The 20,405-nt window shown below is 30.2% G+C and overlaps 1 protein-coding gene across 1 annotated transcript in view; it reads left to right on the top strand.

The window, feature by feature from the left end:
- The window catches only part of Appl (amyloid-beta-like protein), a 137,842-nt gene that overhangs the window by 109,579 nt on the left and 7,858 nt on the right, over window positions 1–20,405 (top strand). Inside the window, exons 6-11 of the mRNA XM_075377867.1 lie at window positions 1,753–2,007; window positions 6,749–6,939; window positions 7,800–7,960; window positions 9,310–9,521; window positions 12,031–12,177; window positions 15,500–15,615. Coding sequence (XP_075233982.1) covers window positions 1,753–2,007; window positions 6,749–6,939; window positions 7,800–7,960; window positions 9,310–9,521; window positions 12,031–12,177; window positions 15,500–15,610 — 1,077 coding nt within the window. The 3' untranslated portion in view covers window positions 15,611–15,615. The remainder of the gene's footprint in view (window positions 1–1,752; window positions 2,008–6,748; window positions 6,940–7,799; window positions 7,961–9,309; window positions 9,522–12,030; window positions 12,178–15,499; window positions 15,616–20,405) is intronic.

The raw sequence follows: 20,405 nt of genomic DNA, 5'->3' as shown, positions 1-20,405 counted from the left end.
AGGCTACCGAGCGTAGGTTAAGTTTGGTTAAATTATATTTATAAAATAAATAACCGTTTATATCCTGTTTTGAATCTGTTTCGGCCCATTTTCCACCGAAATCCAATTGACTAAATTTTTTTAAAATAAAGCTGTATTTAAAAGGTGGCGTTAATACGTAAGTACCGTCACTGCTTTTTGAACTCATTTTCCAAGTTAACAATGCATTCAAAATGAACCAAATTTCTCCTCCAGCATGGATTATAGATTAACCTACCACTTTTATTAATTGGCACTTTTACTCCTGCATCAACTTCATCCGACCACGATTATGTCATAGAATAGTGAAAAGGTTCCTGTTTTTATCAGTTTTACACCATTTAAACCCTTCCTCTTTCAGGATAGCTGCTAGTGTAGTTCTAGAACCTTTAAATTCAATACTTTTTTTAAGTTCTTCAAGCATTTTATTTAATGTAGGCAGTTGATTATGTTTTACGTGAAACTTGTCAACTGTTCTTACAACACCTTGATCAAAACTGTCTAATCCAGTAACTGATTTTGAACATTGTTTGTACATTTTTGGTGTGCGGAATGAGCATAACTGTGATTTAGATTTTTTGACTTAGCTTGATGATTTTGCCACATAAGCTTGAAGCTTGTGTATGGGAAATGGAAATGGAATTTTGTACCGTATGAAAAATGCCAAGCCTGCCTGGGATTTGAACCCAGGAGCTTCAGATGAAAGGTGAAGATGCTACCACTCTGCTACAGAAATCAGAGCACAAGCTGCAGTGGTTCTTTCTTCACATTTCTGAATGCATATTAAATGTTTGTCATCTAATTTTTCCTAACTTTTTAGCTTCTTTCTTCATAAAATTGTATACATTATTAACTATTTCATGAGCTTGACTACTGAGCTTTTTATTCTTAACTATGTATTTAAATTCTGCCATTGCAAAAATAATTTACTAACAAAAAAAGCGAAAATCACATGATTCCATTAATGCACACAAAACCAAAAACTAACACGCCACACATTACGGAAGGAAACAACTATACCACTCACACCAGGACACCCAAAGAATTGAACTAAATGAGTTTATTGAAAATGAAAAGTAAACATTAATATTGAATATTAGTCAAAATGTGAAAAAAAAAATACGTGTAACTCTTCTACAAATTTATATAAAACGATTAAGGTATTATTAAATTATTATAATTTGTAGGGTATTGACCTATTCTTTAATGATGATGTTTATTACTATAAACAATATCAGCAATATTAATACCATTACAAAAAGTGCATATAAATATAACTCAAATGAAATATTTTGTCAACCTTTATTCATACAAAGTGGTCATTCATTTTATGGAGAGTTTGTAATAATAATCTATTAATACAAGTATAAACTATTCATTTTTGTACTATATACAGTAAGAAATATAAAATTACTCTAATTATTTTTAAAGAAATTATTGTTGGAAATTAAATCATGGAAAGAATTTTTTCCCTTTATGAAAATAATTAAACGCACTGTATTGCAGAATACTTGGTTTCTGATTGTTTAATGTTATGAGAAAAGAGTAATATAATGGCCTGCACAGTGACTATCTGTCTTATGCGAGCAAGCTTTTATTTTCATTGTACACACTATACATAGAAAATGCCAAGCCTGTCCAGGATTAAGCGTTGTCTAGTTTAAATAGAAAATGTATTAAGTAGAGTAATGCTATGACTTAAATATTTTGCTAAGTAGTGAAATTAATTTACAGGTAATGAAGGATTGGTCTGATTTGGAAGAACGTTATCAGGATATGAGAAATAGTGATCCAAGAATGGCAGAAGAATTTAAGCAGAGGATGACATTAAGATTTCAACAAACCGTCCAATCACTTGAAGAAGAAGGTGCTGCTGAGAAACATCAGTTGGTAGCTATGCACCAACAACGAGTTATGGCTCACATTAATCAAAGGAAGAAGGAAGCTATGACATGTTATACACAATCATTAAACGATAGCCCTCCAAATGTAAGTTTATTCAATATTTTAAAATAACCTCCTCCTTTTAATTTTATGATGAGCACAAACATATATTATAAAGTCATTCAAACAAGTATATCTTGTAAATATAAGATCAATTTTTATTGTTTATTCCTTTCTATTAAAAGTAACATTATTTCATTGTTTCCTCACTTAGTATTGAGTACTTAAAAATTTAATTAATAAGTAAACTGTGCTTAACAAATTATTAAATTTCTGGGAAATAAAAATTCTGTGAAAATATTTCATGGTGGTTTACAGAAGTTGATATAAAGTTTTTATGATATTAAAATGTTAATGATAAGATTTTAATAAAAACCGTAATTGTTTTTCGATAATACATTTAAATTTTAAATTAAATTAATTTTTAAAAATAATTATTTGATATGTTTAATAATCAAATTTTAGCAATTTAATATAAATGTAATTTCACTATACTTAAAATTTGTGTGCTGCTCTTTATCAGTAAACAACTGAAAATTTAAATGACCTGTAGTAACATGTATATAAAAGTTGGTTTTGTAAGAATTTGAAATTTCTAGTTGTATCCATTTTGAATTATTTCACTTTACTTGATTTTATGTAAATTAGAATATTTAGATGCTTCTAACAACATAACGATATAATTCCCAGGTCTAAGATATTGAGAAGAAGTTTCATATAAAGTCTATCCAAAAAATTAACTTTAAGTATCTCAATTTTTTCTCAACAATATTTACTTCCAAATTTGATATTGTGTTTTTACAACTTGGACTTTCAATTAGCTTTTTCAGCTATTTACTTCAATTCAGGCCAAAATATACTGTAGACACAAAATATATTGTACATTTTATGCAGATTAATATGGTTTTTGTTTGAAGTTGATATTTGTAAAAACAAAGAAGTTATTAAAGTTTTCAAAAATATCAAAAATCTGCAAAATTGGCCAATATGCCTATACAAAATAGTCATTCAAAATTATGAATCGCTAAAAATACAATAATTCCTTTTTTTATTCTTTAAATTTGGTAAACTGTGTAATAAAAAATAAATTTTACAAAATTTGAAATGGTGATCTGAAGTGGATTTCTATGTTAACTTTCTGAAATGATAAAAGTTTCTTTGAGTAATTGTCCAGACTGTATAAAATGTCTGAAAAATTCCATCTGAATTTTTGCTACAAACAACTGCCAAAGCAGTAAAGTGTGGACATATATTATCATGTAACTTCATACAGAATGGTCTTTGCCAACCTTCCCTGTCATTAATTTTAAATAGAATGGTTCAACTTTTGAACCATTTTACATTAGGTTTATTCAGTAATCATTGATCAGCTGGATATCATGCTGTCGTGGTTTCTGCTTGCATAAACTAAAATCATAAACTTCTTTCACATAGTACATAAAAAAAAACATTTCAATGCAAAGTGTTAACATTTTCTTTTCATATTCTTCCACAACATATGTGTTACCTAACACCTAAAAATGTTGTTGTAGCATAAATTTTGTTGATAATTTTATCAAAAACTGTTCTAGAAACATTTTAAAAAGTCAATTTAAATATTAAATTTTATCAGCATTGTACTTCAAATTATTTCATTTTACCATCACGTCATGGTGACATATAACTTTCACCATTAATTAGAAGATTGAAAACTCAATCTCATGTTGGCTAAGAAACTATCTTGAAAAACATAATAATTTTAAAATATCATGAAATGTTTTATAAAATTAGACTAAAAAATTATATATATTTGATTTAGGATGTGTTTTAGTGTTTCAGGTTTTTTTTTTTTTTGTTATATTATTTTATTGTTTGGATGTACTTCAATTTCTATCTTCTAACTTCTAAGCTAGTTTTCTAGCTTCAGTAGCCCCCTTTTTAATCTTCATACTTATCTGATTAATGTATTCTATTTTTTGTCTTCTTTTAGTGTTTTTACATTCTACACTTTATAGAAATAGTCAATCCTGGAGGCCTACCAGCCCTGTCATTTGTTTTTACAAGATTCTACCACAAACTTCTGACCTTAAAATCTAATCATATTGTGTTGAAAAAGTAACGAGAATTTTTGTTTTTTAGAAAGAATTTTATTTATTCGTCTACATTAATGTTATCCCCTTCAAAATAGTTCCCATTAGATATTATACACTTATGCCAGCACTTTTTCTAATCCCCGAAACACTTCTGGAACTCGATCTTTGGAATAATGTTTAGCTCTTTCAGCTTCTTGCTTTTAATCTCATTTATGCTTGTAAAACGACGGCTCTTTAAGGTTTTCTTTATTTTTGGGAATAGAAAAAAGTCACATGGGGTCATGTTTGGTGAATATGGCGGCTGGGGTATCATTACAACATTGTTTTTGGCTAAAAATTGACAAACAAGCAAATAAGTGCAAGTAGGTGCATTATTGTGGTGTAAAAGCCATGAATTGTCTTGCCACAAATCCGGGTGTTTTTTCAGATTGCTTCATGCAAACGGCATTGAATTTGTAGGTAATACTTGTTTGATCTTGTGGCAAGAACTCATGATGCACTATGCTGGTAAAATCAAAGAACACGGTGAGCATAACCTTCACATTCGACCATACTTGTTGAGCTTTTTTCAGTCTTGGTGATCCAGAATACCTCTACTGGGACGATTGAGCCTTAGTTTTGACATCATATCTGTAAACCCATGTTTCATCACCTGTTATGACACGTTTCCGTAGTTATGCATTGTTGTCAACTTCATTTAGCGACTCCTGAGTAACTGCCATTCACCACTGTTTTTATTCAAAATTCAACAATTTTGGAATAAATTCTGCTGTCACACGTTTCATACCCAAAACATATGAAAAAATGTCATGCATGAGCCAATTGATATCATCAGTGACTTCTTCGATTGTGATTCGATGATGATTCATAATCATTTCTTCCACTTTTCCCACATTTTCAACAGTTGTTGATGTGCTGGGGCACCAGGACGCTTTTCATCTTCAACGTCTTCACGACCTTCTTGGAAACACTTATACCACTCATAAACTCTTGTTTTACTCATAGCAGACTCACCAAAAGCAATATTTAAAATTAGTAAAACATTGCTACACTTTATTCCATTCTTATAGCAAAATTTGCCACAAATTCTCTGATCCATTATTTATGCAAATAAAAAATCGCCAGTTATACCAAAACACATGTTTATCCTTTTGACAGCTGCCAACAAACTGAATATCCAACATGGCTAAAAATGTACAGACACTTTTCAGACATGTTGACCAATATAACAATGAAAAAATCCTGAAATTGGACCATTACAACCCGCAAAGTTTCAAAATTCTTGTTATTTTTTTAACACACCTCGTATGTGATCAATCCACCTAATCTTTCAAAACTCTCCTAAAACATTACTTTTCAAGATTCTTTATCTTGGTGTTTTTGTTTTAACCTTTTTTTTTATTTTTCTGTCATAAGAATTTCACTCTATATAAGTATTTTTTTTCCAAATTGCTAGATTATATTTGATTCCCGTTGATATCTTTTCTGACATAAAAACATTCTTGGCTTATGTCTAAACTTAAACATAAGTATGCATAAGTATCATGGGTCATTTTTTTTACTTTATTTATCCTTTCTAATCTATTTACCTTAGTTGTATTATACTTTGCTATGTTAGTATTTAACTCTTCATTATCCTTCTTTTTTATCTTAATTCTAAGGGTAGAACATTAGTTTTAACCTTGTTTTCTTTCAAATTGATTCTCTTCCTCGGAAGTGAATCACTGCTACTCGTTACTTTTGTAATTCCTAGTTTCAGCCAAAATAGAATTACAATCATCACTAAATCTTTTTTTTTTATTTTAGTGGATGTTTTATTTTTCCGCTGGAATTCACCAATGGAATTTTATTTTTATTTATTATTATTTCTTCCATGTGGAAACTGGATGATTACCCAAAATCTTTGAAGAATTTAAATAACTCTAAGAAGCATTGAATTCTTTCTTATGCAAACTTATCAATTCACATTATGTTAACCAAAGTAGAAACATAAATTTGGGATTCTACTGACCACCTTTTATGATAACTTCTGGGCCAGAGTTTAGGTAACTACTTTATTACTTTTAATCATTTTCTTCATAATGAGAATAATTACAACTGTCACTTAAACATCTTGAAAGATTTCACATTCACACCTTTTGCAAATTAGAAAATTTAATTTCCAACGTTTAAAAACAAAACAAAAACATAAAAATACAAGAAACACTAGAAATCAAATAACGAAATATCTATTAGAGTTGTGTCAGTATTATACCATTTATAGTAATTTTGCAATACTGATATACATCTAACACATTACATTCAGAATAATCATTCAGAATACTTGTTTACATTCAAAAAACAGAACTAGAACATGAAAAAACAAAACTAGTTACATGTAAAAACAAAAAAAAATATGCATACATAAGTATTAAGCAAAACAGATATGAAACAACAAAATGTCTATTAGAATAGACATTAACTAAAGCATGATAATGATACTTAATAAAACAATAATTGAGTAAATAATGTTAATAGTAGCAAAAAATGTACAACCTAATGGTAAAAAACAGTGAGATATGAGACAAGCATGAAGGTGCATGTCCAGTAAAAATGCTTTAACACAATATTACTTGTAATAATTTATATTATAAATAATTGTGTGTAGTTTAGAACTTTTACTTGAATTTTTATTTTTATATTGAAGTTAATTAATATGTTATATTTAACTTCAGACTCACAGAGTTCAGAAATGTCTCCAGAAATTACTTCGATCTTTGCACAAGGATAGGCACCATACTATTGCACATTTCCGTCATTTGTTGAGCTCAAGTCTAGAACAAGCAGAACGTGAAAAGGCACTTACACTTGAACATCTTGTTGATATCGATCACATGGTTAATCAGTCACTCAGCATGCTTGACAGGTATAATATGTTTTTAATTCAAAAAATTTTTATAATAATAATCTCTGATGCAGAATCAAATTTAATGAGCCAGAATCTTCTGAATCTATATTTAGGAAGCTTGGCTTTACACAATGCAGCATGGCCAAGAAATGTAACTTTTGTGCAATACCTGAATAGAAAACAAATTTCCTGGGTGATTACATTAGAAGAATTTCTGCCTTGACAGATAATAGCAGATATCAGCATAACATCCAAGATGGAGCTGATAGTTGATGATATGTGCCAGTAGCACCTATCCATGAAATAAGGATGAAGGATAAGAAATAGGGGTTGATAGAGAAAAGGAAAAAGCAATCCAACTACCTCAGATTTAAATAGTTTAAAATCTTGCCTAGAACAATTATAATTATACCGTGATAATTTTTTTTATTTAGATGTTTGGACAAGAAGATTTTTCTACTATTAATTAGAGAAGAATTTTTCATCTTACATCAACCGAAAATATTAATTATACTTAACTAAAACAGGAAACTGACCCTCAGTAAAAAGTATGAATAAATGTCTTTGTAAAAAAAAATAGTTTATTTAGAAGTTATTTTTAGTTGTGCAATTTTAAATTAGGAATTAATGAAATCTGCTGTTTCTGAAAATTAAGATTTCTTGAAGCACTTAATGTTCCTTTAGATTCTGGTAAAAGTGTTAATCACTTTTATTATTTTCTTATCAGTCAAACAAAATTAATTTTTCTGCAAAACATGTTTGTATTTTATATCTATAATCCTATTTCAAATATTCTTTTTTTTTAATTTTGTTAAGAATGATGTTTTTAATGTAAAATTAATTGTTCATGTTATATATTATTTTTTATTTTTTATTAGGTATCCTGATCTTTCTGCTAAGATTGGACAACTTATGTCAGACTATATCCAGGCATTACGAAGTAAAGATGACACACCTGGTTCATTGTTATCAATGACTCGTGATGCAGAAGCTGCTATATTAGATAAATATAGAGCTGAAGTTACAGCTTTGCAAGAAGGTAATTATTTTCATTTCACAAATATGTTTAAATTTTAAATATTTATTTTGATTTAATGTAATAGTGTTTAATTTATATAAGTACTTTTCATTCTGATTGTAATAAAGTGCACAACTGGTCTTTTTTTTAGTTTTACAGTCTCATTAGTACATTTGTGTAATGTTAATATCATCTGTATACACCACCAATGGCAGGAGTAGATGAGAAGAGTAGATAAAAGCTAATGGTAGAAACATGGGTTGAGCAAAATGAGAGTGAGAATGTAATCTAGATGGAGATAAGAGACTGTATAACTGTACATTTTAAGTAAATCGCCTTTCATTTTCATTTACTTGGTAATAAATTCAGGATACATGGAGCAGTAAAGGCTAGTGAAGAATTTCCCTTCCTTACAAATGAAAAAGTATAATTAAAGTTTATTTAAGTGTTAAACTGACTCATTTTTTTATATTTCAACCAGTAAGTAGTATTATAATAATCTAGAATTACCCAAGATATTTTTTTCAGTTTTATCTAATTTATATTTATAGGTAGCTGCAATATTTTGTTCTTGAAATATCATACAGTATTATACATTATAATTGCATTGCACCTTACTATTTTAATGCTATCGTTTCACCTAATATTTGTAGGTCTTTGTCTGCCAATTTTTTTTACTGAAAGGCAAGTGCTTAAGTACTGCACTATAGTAATACCAAATTTTTTCTCTTGACGGTAATTTAAAATTGACCATTCCATGGAACAAAGCTATTTTCTATTTAGCTTAAATAAGATTCCTAGAATGCATTGGTTGAATGAATGGTTGTCATAATTTGTCAATCAATTGTTGATTTATTGCTATTATGTACTGTTAAATTAAAGATTGGAGTCCAGCTAAAAGTTTACTTTTAATAGTTATAATTTCTATGATTCTGGTACATTTTTGTGTTACTACCAAACTAATTAACCAATCACCGAAGTCAGTTAGTTTGTCATTTAGGTTTTTGCGGTTCAATTAACCCCACCATCTCAGGAATGGTTGAATTGAAATTAATTATAACCTCTTCTTACCTAAAATGAACGTTTAGCATATTATAAAGCCATGCAATATTGGAAAAAAATTCAATATTTTACCCTATATAAAATACAAAGGAAAAGTTCATAAAAAATTAATTGCTAAGTTATTCATACATAATTAAAACTCATAAATATAAGTAAATATTACTAGTAGATGTTCTCAGAGAAAAAGCATGATATGGTTATTGGCTATGATAGATTATTAAAGCTATTCACCTTGAAACATCAATTATGAAAAAAAAAAATTAATCTGTTACAGTTCATTTTTAAAATTTTTTCTATATTTTTTTCAGACAAGGAACGAGAAAGAGTATTGGAAAAACAAAGGAAAGAACAACACAAGAGGGAACGTGAAGAACTTAAACAACGAATGTACGATCCTGAAACTATGGAAGATGAGCACACAACTATGACCCCTGCACCAGGACCAGGATTACATGCACCTGCTGATCCACAGCCACGTATTGCACATGCTCTTGCTCATGATATATCACATGGCGAACCTGTATGAAATTTTAATATATTGCTTGCTTTTAAACAGTACTTTAAATTATTTTAGATTTCTATCTACGACTGTGAATCAAAAATATAAACAGTACTTTTTTTTAATAAATTTATTGATTAATAATGTACACAATTCATACCTTCATCATTTCTCTATAGGCTGCTGCACGACATACACACTTTTACCAATGATTTGGAAGCTTGACTATAAATTGTTCATTAAAGGTTTGAGGATGAGTCGTCAATCAATTGCGCACACACTCTTTGATGTCTTTATTGTTTTCAAATTGTTCCCCTCCAAGTGATTCTTTCAAGGGCACAAACAAAATATAGTCACATGGGGACTGTAGGGAGGGTGATCAAGGGTTTCCCAGTGCACTTTTTCCAATATACCCCTTGTCAAAGTCACGGTGTGTGGCCTGGTGTTGTCATGGAGAAAGTAACATCTCTAATGGACATGCTCAGTCTTTTGTTTTGGTAGGTGGCTTTTCTTGACTGTAGTAGCTGGCAATACTAAGCTGCATTCACTGTTCATTGAATCGATGAATAAAACTCCCCTTGAGTCAAAAAAAATTGTTGCAAGAACTTTTCCATCTGACAGACAGGTTTTGTCCTTCACTGGGCAGACCTCACCCTTCCTTCACCACTCCTTACTCACCATTTTTGAATCTAGAGTGTAATGATGGACCCATGTCTCATCACGTATGATGATACACCTCAAAAAATCGTTCCCTTGCCGAAATCGATTCAGAAGTCACTCACAGATCTCGTACCTGATCCCTGTTTTTGATTTTCAATTAACAAACTTTGAACCCATCGAGCACTAATTTTTCTAAAGCCAAGATGATCAGGAATAATGGATTGAGCACTCCCATAGCTGATAACCCACTTCTGATGCAATTTCTTCAACAGTAAATCTGCGATCACCTTCAATAAGTTCTTGAATGGCACAGATGTTGTCAGCTGTAAGACTTGACCTAGGGCGTCGATAATGACTTTTGTTTTCTACACTCTCTTGCCTGTCCTTTTGTCTGGTCTATGTATACACTCACTTCTGGGACAGTGTAGCAACCCCAAACTGTACTTTTAGACAAGTTAAAATTTCCACGGGATTAACACCTTCATTAGCTAAAAACGTTACAGTTATATGTTGTGCCATAGACGATGGAACCTCTTGCTCACTCATGGCTGTACTGATGACGAACAGAGCGAAAGAGCTAACCAAGCTGGTTGTCCTTCTCTAACACATCGAACATTAACAATCCCCCCACTTCACCATCAAGCTTGGAACTGCTTGCTGCGTAAAATAGCAAAATTACCATTTAAATTTGATTCAGTCTCTTAATAAAGAATTAATATAATTAACTTTGTCTCATGGTATCTCATAAGCAGTGGAGACAAAACACATAATGATGAATGATTATTTCATGTGACACCTATTAAAATATCACTACACATAAGAAACTATGAAGATATATATATATATATATATATATATAAAACAAACATATTGACTGCTGTGCTAACATTTAATATTAAATGAAAGTTAAACTACCCAAAAACAATAAATAAATAAGTTAAGCTTACTATATTAATTCCAAGAATCAATTTTTGTGGGATCCCAGACTTTCATTTGTTATTAAATTCTATAATTATATTAAAACATATTTATTTATAATTTGTAAATTTGGATTTTAGTATCATTGTATATTGTTAAATTTTTAATATCTTTATTTAATGTGCAATATAATAAAATGAATTCAATCTTATTACTGTGGGTGCGAATCCCAAGAAAGTACTAACATGGAAAAATTAAGGTAAAATATGCCGTATCTCAATTTTCTGTACTAGAAAGTTTATATTAATATAATTTAACAGTGCTGAGGAATAATATGAAATTTTAAAAATATTAATTACAATAAAATTTTATATATGTATACACATATATAAAACAAATTTTAAGCTGTTTCCAACAAAATTCTGATATCCAGAAAGTCTGGAAACAGCTTAATTATGGAAAACATATAGTTGATTATTGTATCAAAGAAACTACTCTGAGTTGTGGTTGAAAATATTTTCGACCATCTTGGATGCGCCATATCAAATTCAACCGTACACATATATACAAAAATTTTATATGTGTACGGTTAACAGCATCACATAATTTGTAATAACTCTTACTTTTTTGGCAGAGGTTGGTTTATTATACAATTATAGCAATTAATTATTTTTTAATGTAAAATTTATGCAAAAAGTAATATAACATTAAGGAGATAAAACCTATGAGTTACATTTGCTTTAACAGAATAATTATTTATGTTATAACTAATAATAAGAAGTCTAGATCATAAAAAACCTTCCATTTCTGTATCTTCAGAATTTTTTCTTTCAGCTGTTATCATTTATTTCAAATAGTAAATGACTGTTTATTTATATCATAATTAGTCATTAGTAACTTAAAAAATTAAGTTCTTTGTTTGCATTATTTGGAATTTTTTTAATTTATGCAGACATATTCCGTACGGAGGGAAGTATACCACAGGGAAACAAAGAGCGTGTACTTAACATTAGTTTTTGCCGGTGTGGCGTTAATTTTTGTTAAACTTATCACAATCGCTGTCCTTCGTAGACGGAGAGCACGTCTACCTCAAAATCAGGTAAAGTGAATTATAAAAATAAATAAATTTTGAATTATAAATTAATGAAAATTTAAACTTTATCATTAGTTAATTCATATCCCTACACTCTTCCCATGACTATAGAACAAGATCATCCAGAAAAGTCATAAATTTACAACTATGTTCAGAAGAGTAAATTCTGACAGCAGGTGATTTTGGATCTGATGTGGTGAACTCTTTTTTCGTGCTTTATGATTTATATAACTGTTATTTTATCTATATTCTTAATTTATCAATTTACTCAAGTACAGGTAAGGTTCATCAAATGAAACAAAATGAAGTTATGTTTTCTTTAACCTTTTTTGCATTACTTAAGCTGACATAATGTATCAGTTGTTGATTAATCATTATTTCAATACTTTTTTAAAAAGTATTAAGTTTTCATAGTAAGCACGAAACCATAGAAATTTAAGGCTGCTCCTCTTTTCTATTTATATAGTGTGTTGCCAAAGGAGCATAAGTATACATATAATCAAAAATACAAGACAGATTTATAATTCTTTGATCATATTAATTGCTAATGACATATGCATGTATATTATTACAATGTTATCATGTGAGAAGGGAACTGGCTCTTGAATTCACAGCTTCTCTTCATTGTTCATAGTAATTCACTTATAATTGTTCCCACTGATCATCTACTGAAACAATTTTTTGAAAAGGTTGTGTGTGGAAGTAGAACAGAGCTAACTCTCTTAGAAAGAAAACAAAAGATTGTTAAATTCAACAAATGCCTATTCTCAAAACAAAATGGGAGTGAAAGGGGAATTTGTGTTCAATTGGAAAAATATTTATTACTTGATATTGAAAAAGTGGATTTAAATATTTAAAGGTTAATCTGTTGTACAATTTCATAAATCCAACATTTTCATCCATACTCAGTTGCTATATAGATTTAAGGGTCTGTATGTTTTGAGAGGATCTGAGATTGGGTAGTGATTGCAATAAAAAAGGAAAGCAAATGAATAAATAGTCCTTAGCAATCAAAAAATATCGCATAAATTGTCTTTTAATTATAAAATCTTGAGACAAAATAACAGAATATCCACAAAAAAAAATATTAATACATACAGCATATCAATTTCGGAAAATATTACATTAAATAACAACTGACATCCGCGATTATAACAAACACGATATACATAAAGGTTTCAAAATAGTATCAAGTAGAATTGCAATTCAGTCATAAGTATTTAGTTTCATAAAAACATTATCACAAAAAGATTGATTACACGCATGAATGTTACAATTAATTACACATTTTTTCTTTTTATAAAAATAAACACAGTAATTATGGTAACAAAGCAAAAAATATACAACACGTCCAGTCGGTTTTGCCAACAAATGTTTACATGCCAGAATTGTTCAAATAAATAGAATAAAAAAATAATTCATCAATTGACATGTTACTTCAAGAAAAAATAAATTATTTGTACTTAAATTAGTAAATCAAATGCATATATAACAAGACTGAGACAATCGTTCATTTACATTTGCCTAAAAAGAAGAATCAGCTGGTACTAGTCATTTAAGATTAACAAAAACAATGATTTAATAAGACTTGATTTTTATTATGATTATGACTCATAAAACTGTCCACACTATCATGTTCTTTCATCAGTTTTTTGACCCAAGAGATGGAGTGGGCAGAACTAAAAACTGAACAGTCTCCCCCAGCAGTCAGCAACAGATTGACGATGTTCAGTCTGCAACATAGAGTGCTGACTAATGTTTAATGGGTAGAATAATAAGCTTAGAGATAGGTCTGTTTAGAGTTGTAGCAGTTTGGTTCTAAGTGAACCAAAGGATGGGCTCACTCAAGTGAGCCCATCCTTCCCAGGGTGGAGAGCAAGAGCCCGAGTGAGCGGCCATTTTGAAGGAAGAAACTGCACATCTGTGAGTAGGATTAAGGAGCCAACTGAGATATTAAGTGTGGGGTGATGCCACTAGAAGACAAACTACTGCTCCAGAAGATAACTCTATGATCAGGCCTTCCAGAACAACTATAGACGTTGTTGAATGAGCTGCCATCGAGTGAGTCTAGAGATTAGAAGCTGTCTAAATTCCAAGTGACGAGGTAAACAACTGCAGCCATGGCCACTTGGGATGTGTGTGAGAAACCGTGAAGTTCTGGAGTCGACGAAGTTGAGCTAGAGTGAGCTGAGTTCCTGCATGGAGAGTCTGAGGATGAACTTCCTGAATAAGCAGATGAGAGAGTCAAGTGTGACGAGGCAATATGATGACAGGCTTGGAGTCTTCCTCGATGAGAGCATGCTGGAGACAGTCACCACTCAGAGTATTCCACTCCGAGTGGGTGAGCGGGTGTGATATTGATAGTTTATGGCCCTGAGCGAGAAGCTGAGTTCTGCAGCAAAATGAGTGGCTTGAGTGGAGCGGACTCAGAACTGGTGAGTGGTCTTGAGGTCAATGGGTGTTATCGGCGAGAGCAAAGAGGAGCCAGGAAGGCACCAGAACCAAGCGAGAGCACATTGACAGATGGCCTTGATACGCAAGAGTCGAGAGAGCATTGAGTATCGGTCTATTAAGTCCCAATTTTGCGGCAACCAAGAGGATGCTAGAGAGATCCCTGAGACCTCCTCAAGGGGTGTAGCTGGATCAAGAGTAACCTCGAGCATAAGCCAGTGAGACGAGTTTCAAGTGAGCCAAGGAGAGCCGGGCCACCAAAGAGCAAACTGAGCGATCCAAGTGAGAGTTAATGAGAAGTCGGTCCATAGAAACACTGGCTTGTCAGGATTTTTGAGCTGTTCCATCAGTTCAATCCGAGCGATAAAGCGAGAGCTGATATTTTATTATGTGGTTGTTAGTATGTTATAGTTATTTGTATGCAGGTTTAAATTTATCCTTGTCATAAACTTTGATTATATTTTCAACAATACTCTTGGGTATGAATATTTAAGTAAACAGATGATGTTTTTGTTGTTTATAATCCAGTTATAAACAATGAACACCTCATAATTTTAAATAAACTTAACTCATATTATAACAATATAAAATTTACTTATGAAATAGATATAAACAGAACAATAAATTTTCTAGATGTTAGCATTGAAATTAACAAAAATAATCAAACTGTAACTTCATTATACAGAAAACAATAAAGTTCAGAGGAAAACAAATCATCCTTGGTCTCATAAAATTAACATATATATACAAATTTGATTAATAGAGTTATCTATTATACACAAAATAATAAAGAAAAATTAAATAAGAATTAAATATCATAAAAGAAATATTAATTTAATGTTTTTTTTATAATACAGATTTGTTTGTTTTTTTATAGGGTTTTGTTGAGGTGGACCAGGCTGTAACACCTGAAGAACGCCATGTGGCAAATATGCAAATAAATGGATATGAGAATCCCACTTACAAATACTTTGAGGTGAAGGAGTAATCCTTGTAAGTATGAATAAAAGATAATAAATTTTGGCAAATATTTCCTTTTTTTCATATTTCATATTTTTTTTTTGGAATTATAATTTGTACTTGTTGTACAGAATGTTTAGTAAGTAATAAAAATGTTATATTTTTTCATTATAAATATAATTTTTTTTTTGTTCTGACTAGAATAAGACTTATTTATTTAAAGATTTATTTATACATTAATTTATCACCAATTTGTAAGCTTGAACCTGGGAGCAGGAATTGAGGGGTTCATCCTACTTCAATTGGTTTTTTTACCACAAACTAATGAATTCTTTTTTATAAACATCATTTTACTGTAACTGTTGAGTAATTGCAAGTTTCAATGAGAATCTATCTTACTACTCTAAAAGATGTCAAGGTAATTGTTATACATTCAAAGTTTTTTGAATTTCATTCAGTATATTTCATTCATGTTTTATTTCTTATTATTTTTTGTTTCCATATTCTAATAATTTGATTTGTTTTTAATCATTGCCATGGACTCTCTCAGTTATGAACAATAAGAACAGTTCCATTCTCAGTAAAATTTAATTTTGAAGCCTAGATTTTAGGCTTACTGAAGAAGGGTGACTAACATTATAAATCTAACAACTTTTTTATAAGATTAATAATTATCTTATTTGGGCATCTAGTAACATCTAAAAACATCCCAACCTAACAATCCTATCCTGTTGTTTTTTTTTTTTTTTTTTTGTTTAAAACGTCTTGTTTTTTATTGTTTTCATCAATATTATTTGTATTACTACTGTTAATAGAATCAAAATTAAGAATATTAGAATTGAAAGCAATATTGATTCGTTTACACAGATTATTTTATTCTATATTCACACCAAACATAGATTCATTTATATTTAAACATTCATTTATATTCATTCACTCGACATATTCATTAATTTATATTTAACATTCATTTATATTTATATTTAAACTACCAATTTCTTCCGTTATTTCTTCCCTGTCACTATCTTCTGTTTCTTTATGCACTTGATCATTTCACTTTCACTACAGTCTCCAAAACTGTCATCATTAAACAAATGATCAATGTCTTTCAAAACATCACACTTAAATTTTTCTATGTTTTAACACATTAAGTGCCATGAGGTCCACTGGCGTTACTCAGGATTGCTTTATATACAGGCTGTGAGATGTGCCAGCGTTACTCAGGTTTGTAACTCATAGACCATGAGTAGTCACGCTGGCTTCTCAGAATTAATTTTACAATGTACACAATAATATTTCTTGGCCTGTTGTGAACGCTTTGTTTTATGTTTGCGGTTTGTAAGGAAGTCAGATAATATTATTGCAGACTGTCGCCATTCTACATTACTTCATTTTCTGTTTAATTACCTCCAGTCTGTTCAGGTGTCATAGTTACTTTTATGTTGCATTCTGAAGTTCGATTGCTGTTCTAAGTGTTTTCGTAAGTTTCGTAGTTAATTATTGTTTTATTAGTAGGTTTTTTATCATATGTATGTATGCTACATTATATTAAGTTTAGTTACGAGTAAAGATAAGACACTAATACTACATCAACACATTTCATATATATTTGTAATGTTCAAAACAAAAGGTACTGACTGATGAAGAACTCCATGCCATACTTTACAGCAGTGATGGAGGCATATTTTTTTTATCTGAATCTGAATATGAGCCTGACAGCATTTCAGACACTTCATCCAATGATGATAATTTGGTTCAAAACCAGACTTTTGGGACAGAAAGAGAAGCAGTAGATGAAAATTTGGAGATGATAGAAGATGAGTGACTTGAAGTTGAGGAGGCCAAACTACCTCTTTATGTCAAATTCAATTGTCAAGAAAAATATAATTATCATGATTCATACCCGCAAAATAAAAGAAGCTTTGACAATAATTGAGATTTATAAAAGATTTTTTGGTGATGAAATTTAAATAATGATTGTTATTGAAACCAACAGAAATGTTACCAAATTTCATGTTTCAAAATAGAGGAAAACATTCTTATCACTGCAGTCAGTAGTTTGTCACAACTTGTAATGAAATGTGGAATTTTTTTGCTATATTAATATAGGTGGGGGTAATAAAATATCCCAAAATTTTTGATTACTGTGATGCACCAATTCTTTATAATAATTGTTTAAAATTAAATATTGTAAAAATTTTGAGCCATAATCGGTTTCAGATACACCTGAAATTTGTTCATTTTGCCAACAATAATACAACTAACGATGTAGGTTACACCCTCAAGACATCTGTATATTCTGGAAAATCCCACCACAATTCATCTGGACTGTCTGAAAGAGTTGTGCTTGAACTTGCCAATAAATATTTATCTTCAGAAAGAATAATAGTGACTGACAACTTTTATACATCTGTTCCACTAGCGTCTTCATTGTTACAGAAAAATAGCCTTTTACTGAGCACACTCAGGCAAAACAGAAAACACTTGCCATCTGAGGTAATGCAAAAAAATGTTACAAAAAGAGAAGTAACAGTGATGCAGAATAAAAGAGATATTACCACTGAAAAATGAGAAGATAAAAGAGAAGTTTTCTTTCTTAACACAAATCATACATTGGAAAATGTTACCACAAGGAAAAAATATGTTGGGGGAACTAGTAAGTAAACCTGCAGCAGTAGTTGATTACAACAAGGGTAAGCAAGAGATAGATCTTTCCAATCAGATGGCCAGTTACTTTTCACTATTGTAATGAACTATCAGGTGGTACCACAAAGTTGTATTTGAGTTATTATTGAACATGTCAGTTGTGAATGCTTGGCACATTCATAATCCATATTCATAGAAAAAACTCATATTACAACATTCAGGAAACAGCTAGTTTTGCAGATGCTCAACATGGACAAATATGGAAAGCCAATTGAAGAAAAGGATATTCCAACTGAATGGCAAGTCAAGAAACACATCTTGGAACCCACTTCAGAAAGAAATAAACAAAATTGTAGAATTAGATGGCATTGTGTACATTGTTGTTATGCCAATACTGCAAAAGCTCAAGGACAGGTTATGTCCCAAAGTAATGTAAAATTTGTATCAACACAGTACAGTGAATGGAACAAGTTTATGTGCTTACCATGCTTTAGCAAATATCACTAGTATTAACTGCAAAATTTGGAACACCAGAATCAAGCTTTGAAATGGTTCTTCAAGACATTATTATAAAGAGGAACTAAAAACAATTTTATATTATATTACATTTTTCTTAGTTTTAATTCTTGTTGTATTTAAATTTATGAGCACTTCAATCGTTTTTATTTTATTATTGTATTATTCTATTGGTATTGTAATTACTTTAGTTTAAAAGTGTTTTAATTATTTTTTATTATTAATGTCATTGTATTTATCTATTAATTTTTAAAATTATTTGTTGTTATTATTACTCCGATATTGTTCACTTAAAATTTTAGAGATTAACATTAATAAAAATTACAGTTTATAAGAAAAAACAAAGTTTTAGTGAGTATTGCCGGTGATACTCATGGCACATGAATGATGCATGTGTTATTAGGAGGCCATGAGTAGTGCAGATGCACTCATGGTATTTTTTTTATTATTTAAGGTTTATATTCAATTTCAGCTATATATATATACATACATATGCATTAGAAACCATAATCAGTTTTTATCTCTTACAGCCTGATGGAATGTTTTTCATTATACATTGCTGCATCCAACCTTGCACATTGCGACAATCAATGTGTTAATCACAAGTAAACATTCAAAATGAAACAGCCTACTATATTTTTATCAAAATAATATGTGATCAATGTAAATTCACATAATAGTTCTAAATATATTGTGTGTAATAATACATGTATTATTTTAGATCTTGTTGCATCATAAATAAGTTATAATATGTGAAACAGTTTACAACATCAGCTGGGGGACTTGAAAATATCCTAACTTGTGAACAATAATACAGAATGTTAAATGGAACATGAAGTAACTTGTTTTCAGCAGTTCAGAAATTGATTATTATAATCATCATTAATTGTGATCATCTTGTCCATAACAGGCAGTAATGAAAATTATACAAAACTATTCATTTTAGAAACAATCCAAACCAAATTTACTCTAAAATAGTGTTTTTTACACTTAATATTGTATTCAGATTTACGTTGGTGTCTATCTTCATATATTGATACTTCATTTTCAGTACAAAATCAACAATGTTATCCTGATATGTTGTTAAAATTATAAGACGTGTATTTAGGATGTGGTTGAAAAGTGAATAAATTTGAATAGTGTTTGTTCATTTACAAGAGTAAATCAATAATTAAAAATGCAAATTCCTCTGGACCTAAAATGGTTTATTTAATCAATGTGACTTTTTTTTCGCTTTTTTCAATATAATCTCCAACAGCATTAATACACTTGTACCAACTCTGAATCATCTTATTTATCCCTGCTGCAAAGAAATCTTTGTCTTGTTGTAACCAATTTAGCACATCTTCTTTGGTTTTGTCATTGCCATTAAACATTTTAAAACGTTTTTTTGGCATGTCTAAAAAGTGAATGAAATGAGTGGAAATCCAATGGGATCAAGTCAGAACTGTATAGGGAGTGAAGTATTATTACTTCCTAATGCAATTTGCTGATGCTTTCTCGAGCTACCTGAACTGTGTATGGTCAGGCGTCATGAAGCAGAATGATGCTTTTGCACTTAGATCCAGGATATTTTTTCAATACTGTTGGCTTCACTTTATTGATAACCGTGTCACAGTAGTATTCACTGTTTATTGTTCAATGATCTTCTAGAAAATTGA

The sequence above is a fragment of the Lycorma delicatula genome, chromosome 10 (assembly GCF_047948215.1).
Source record: "Lycorma delicatula isolate Av1 chromosome 10, ASM4794821v1, whole genome shotgun sequence".
NCBI lineage: Eukaryota > Metazoa > Arthropoda > Insecta > Hemiptera > Fulgoridae > Lycorma > Lycorma delicatula.
Note: the sequence above shows the minus strand (reverse complement) of the source record. Positions and strands in the feature narration are given on the sequence as shown.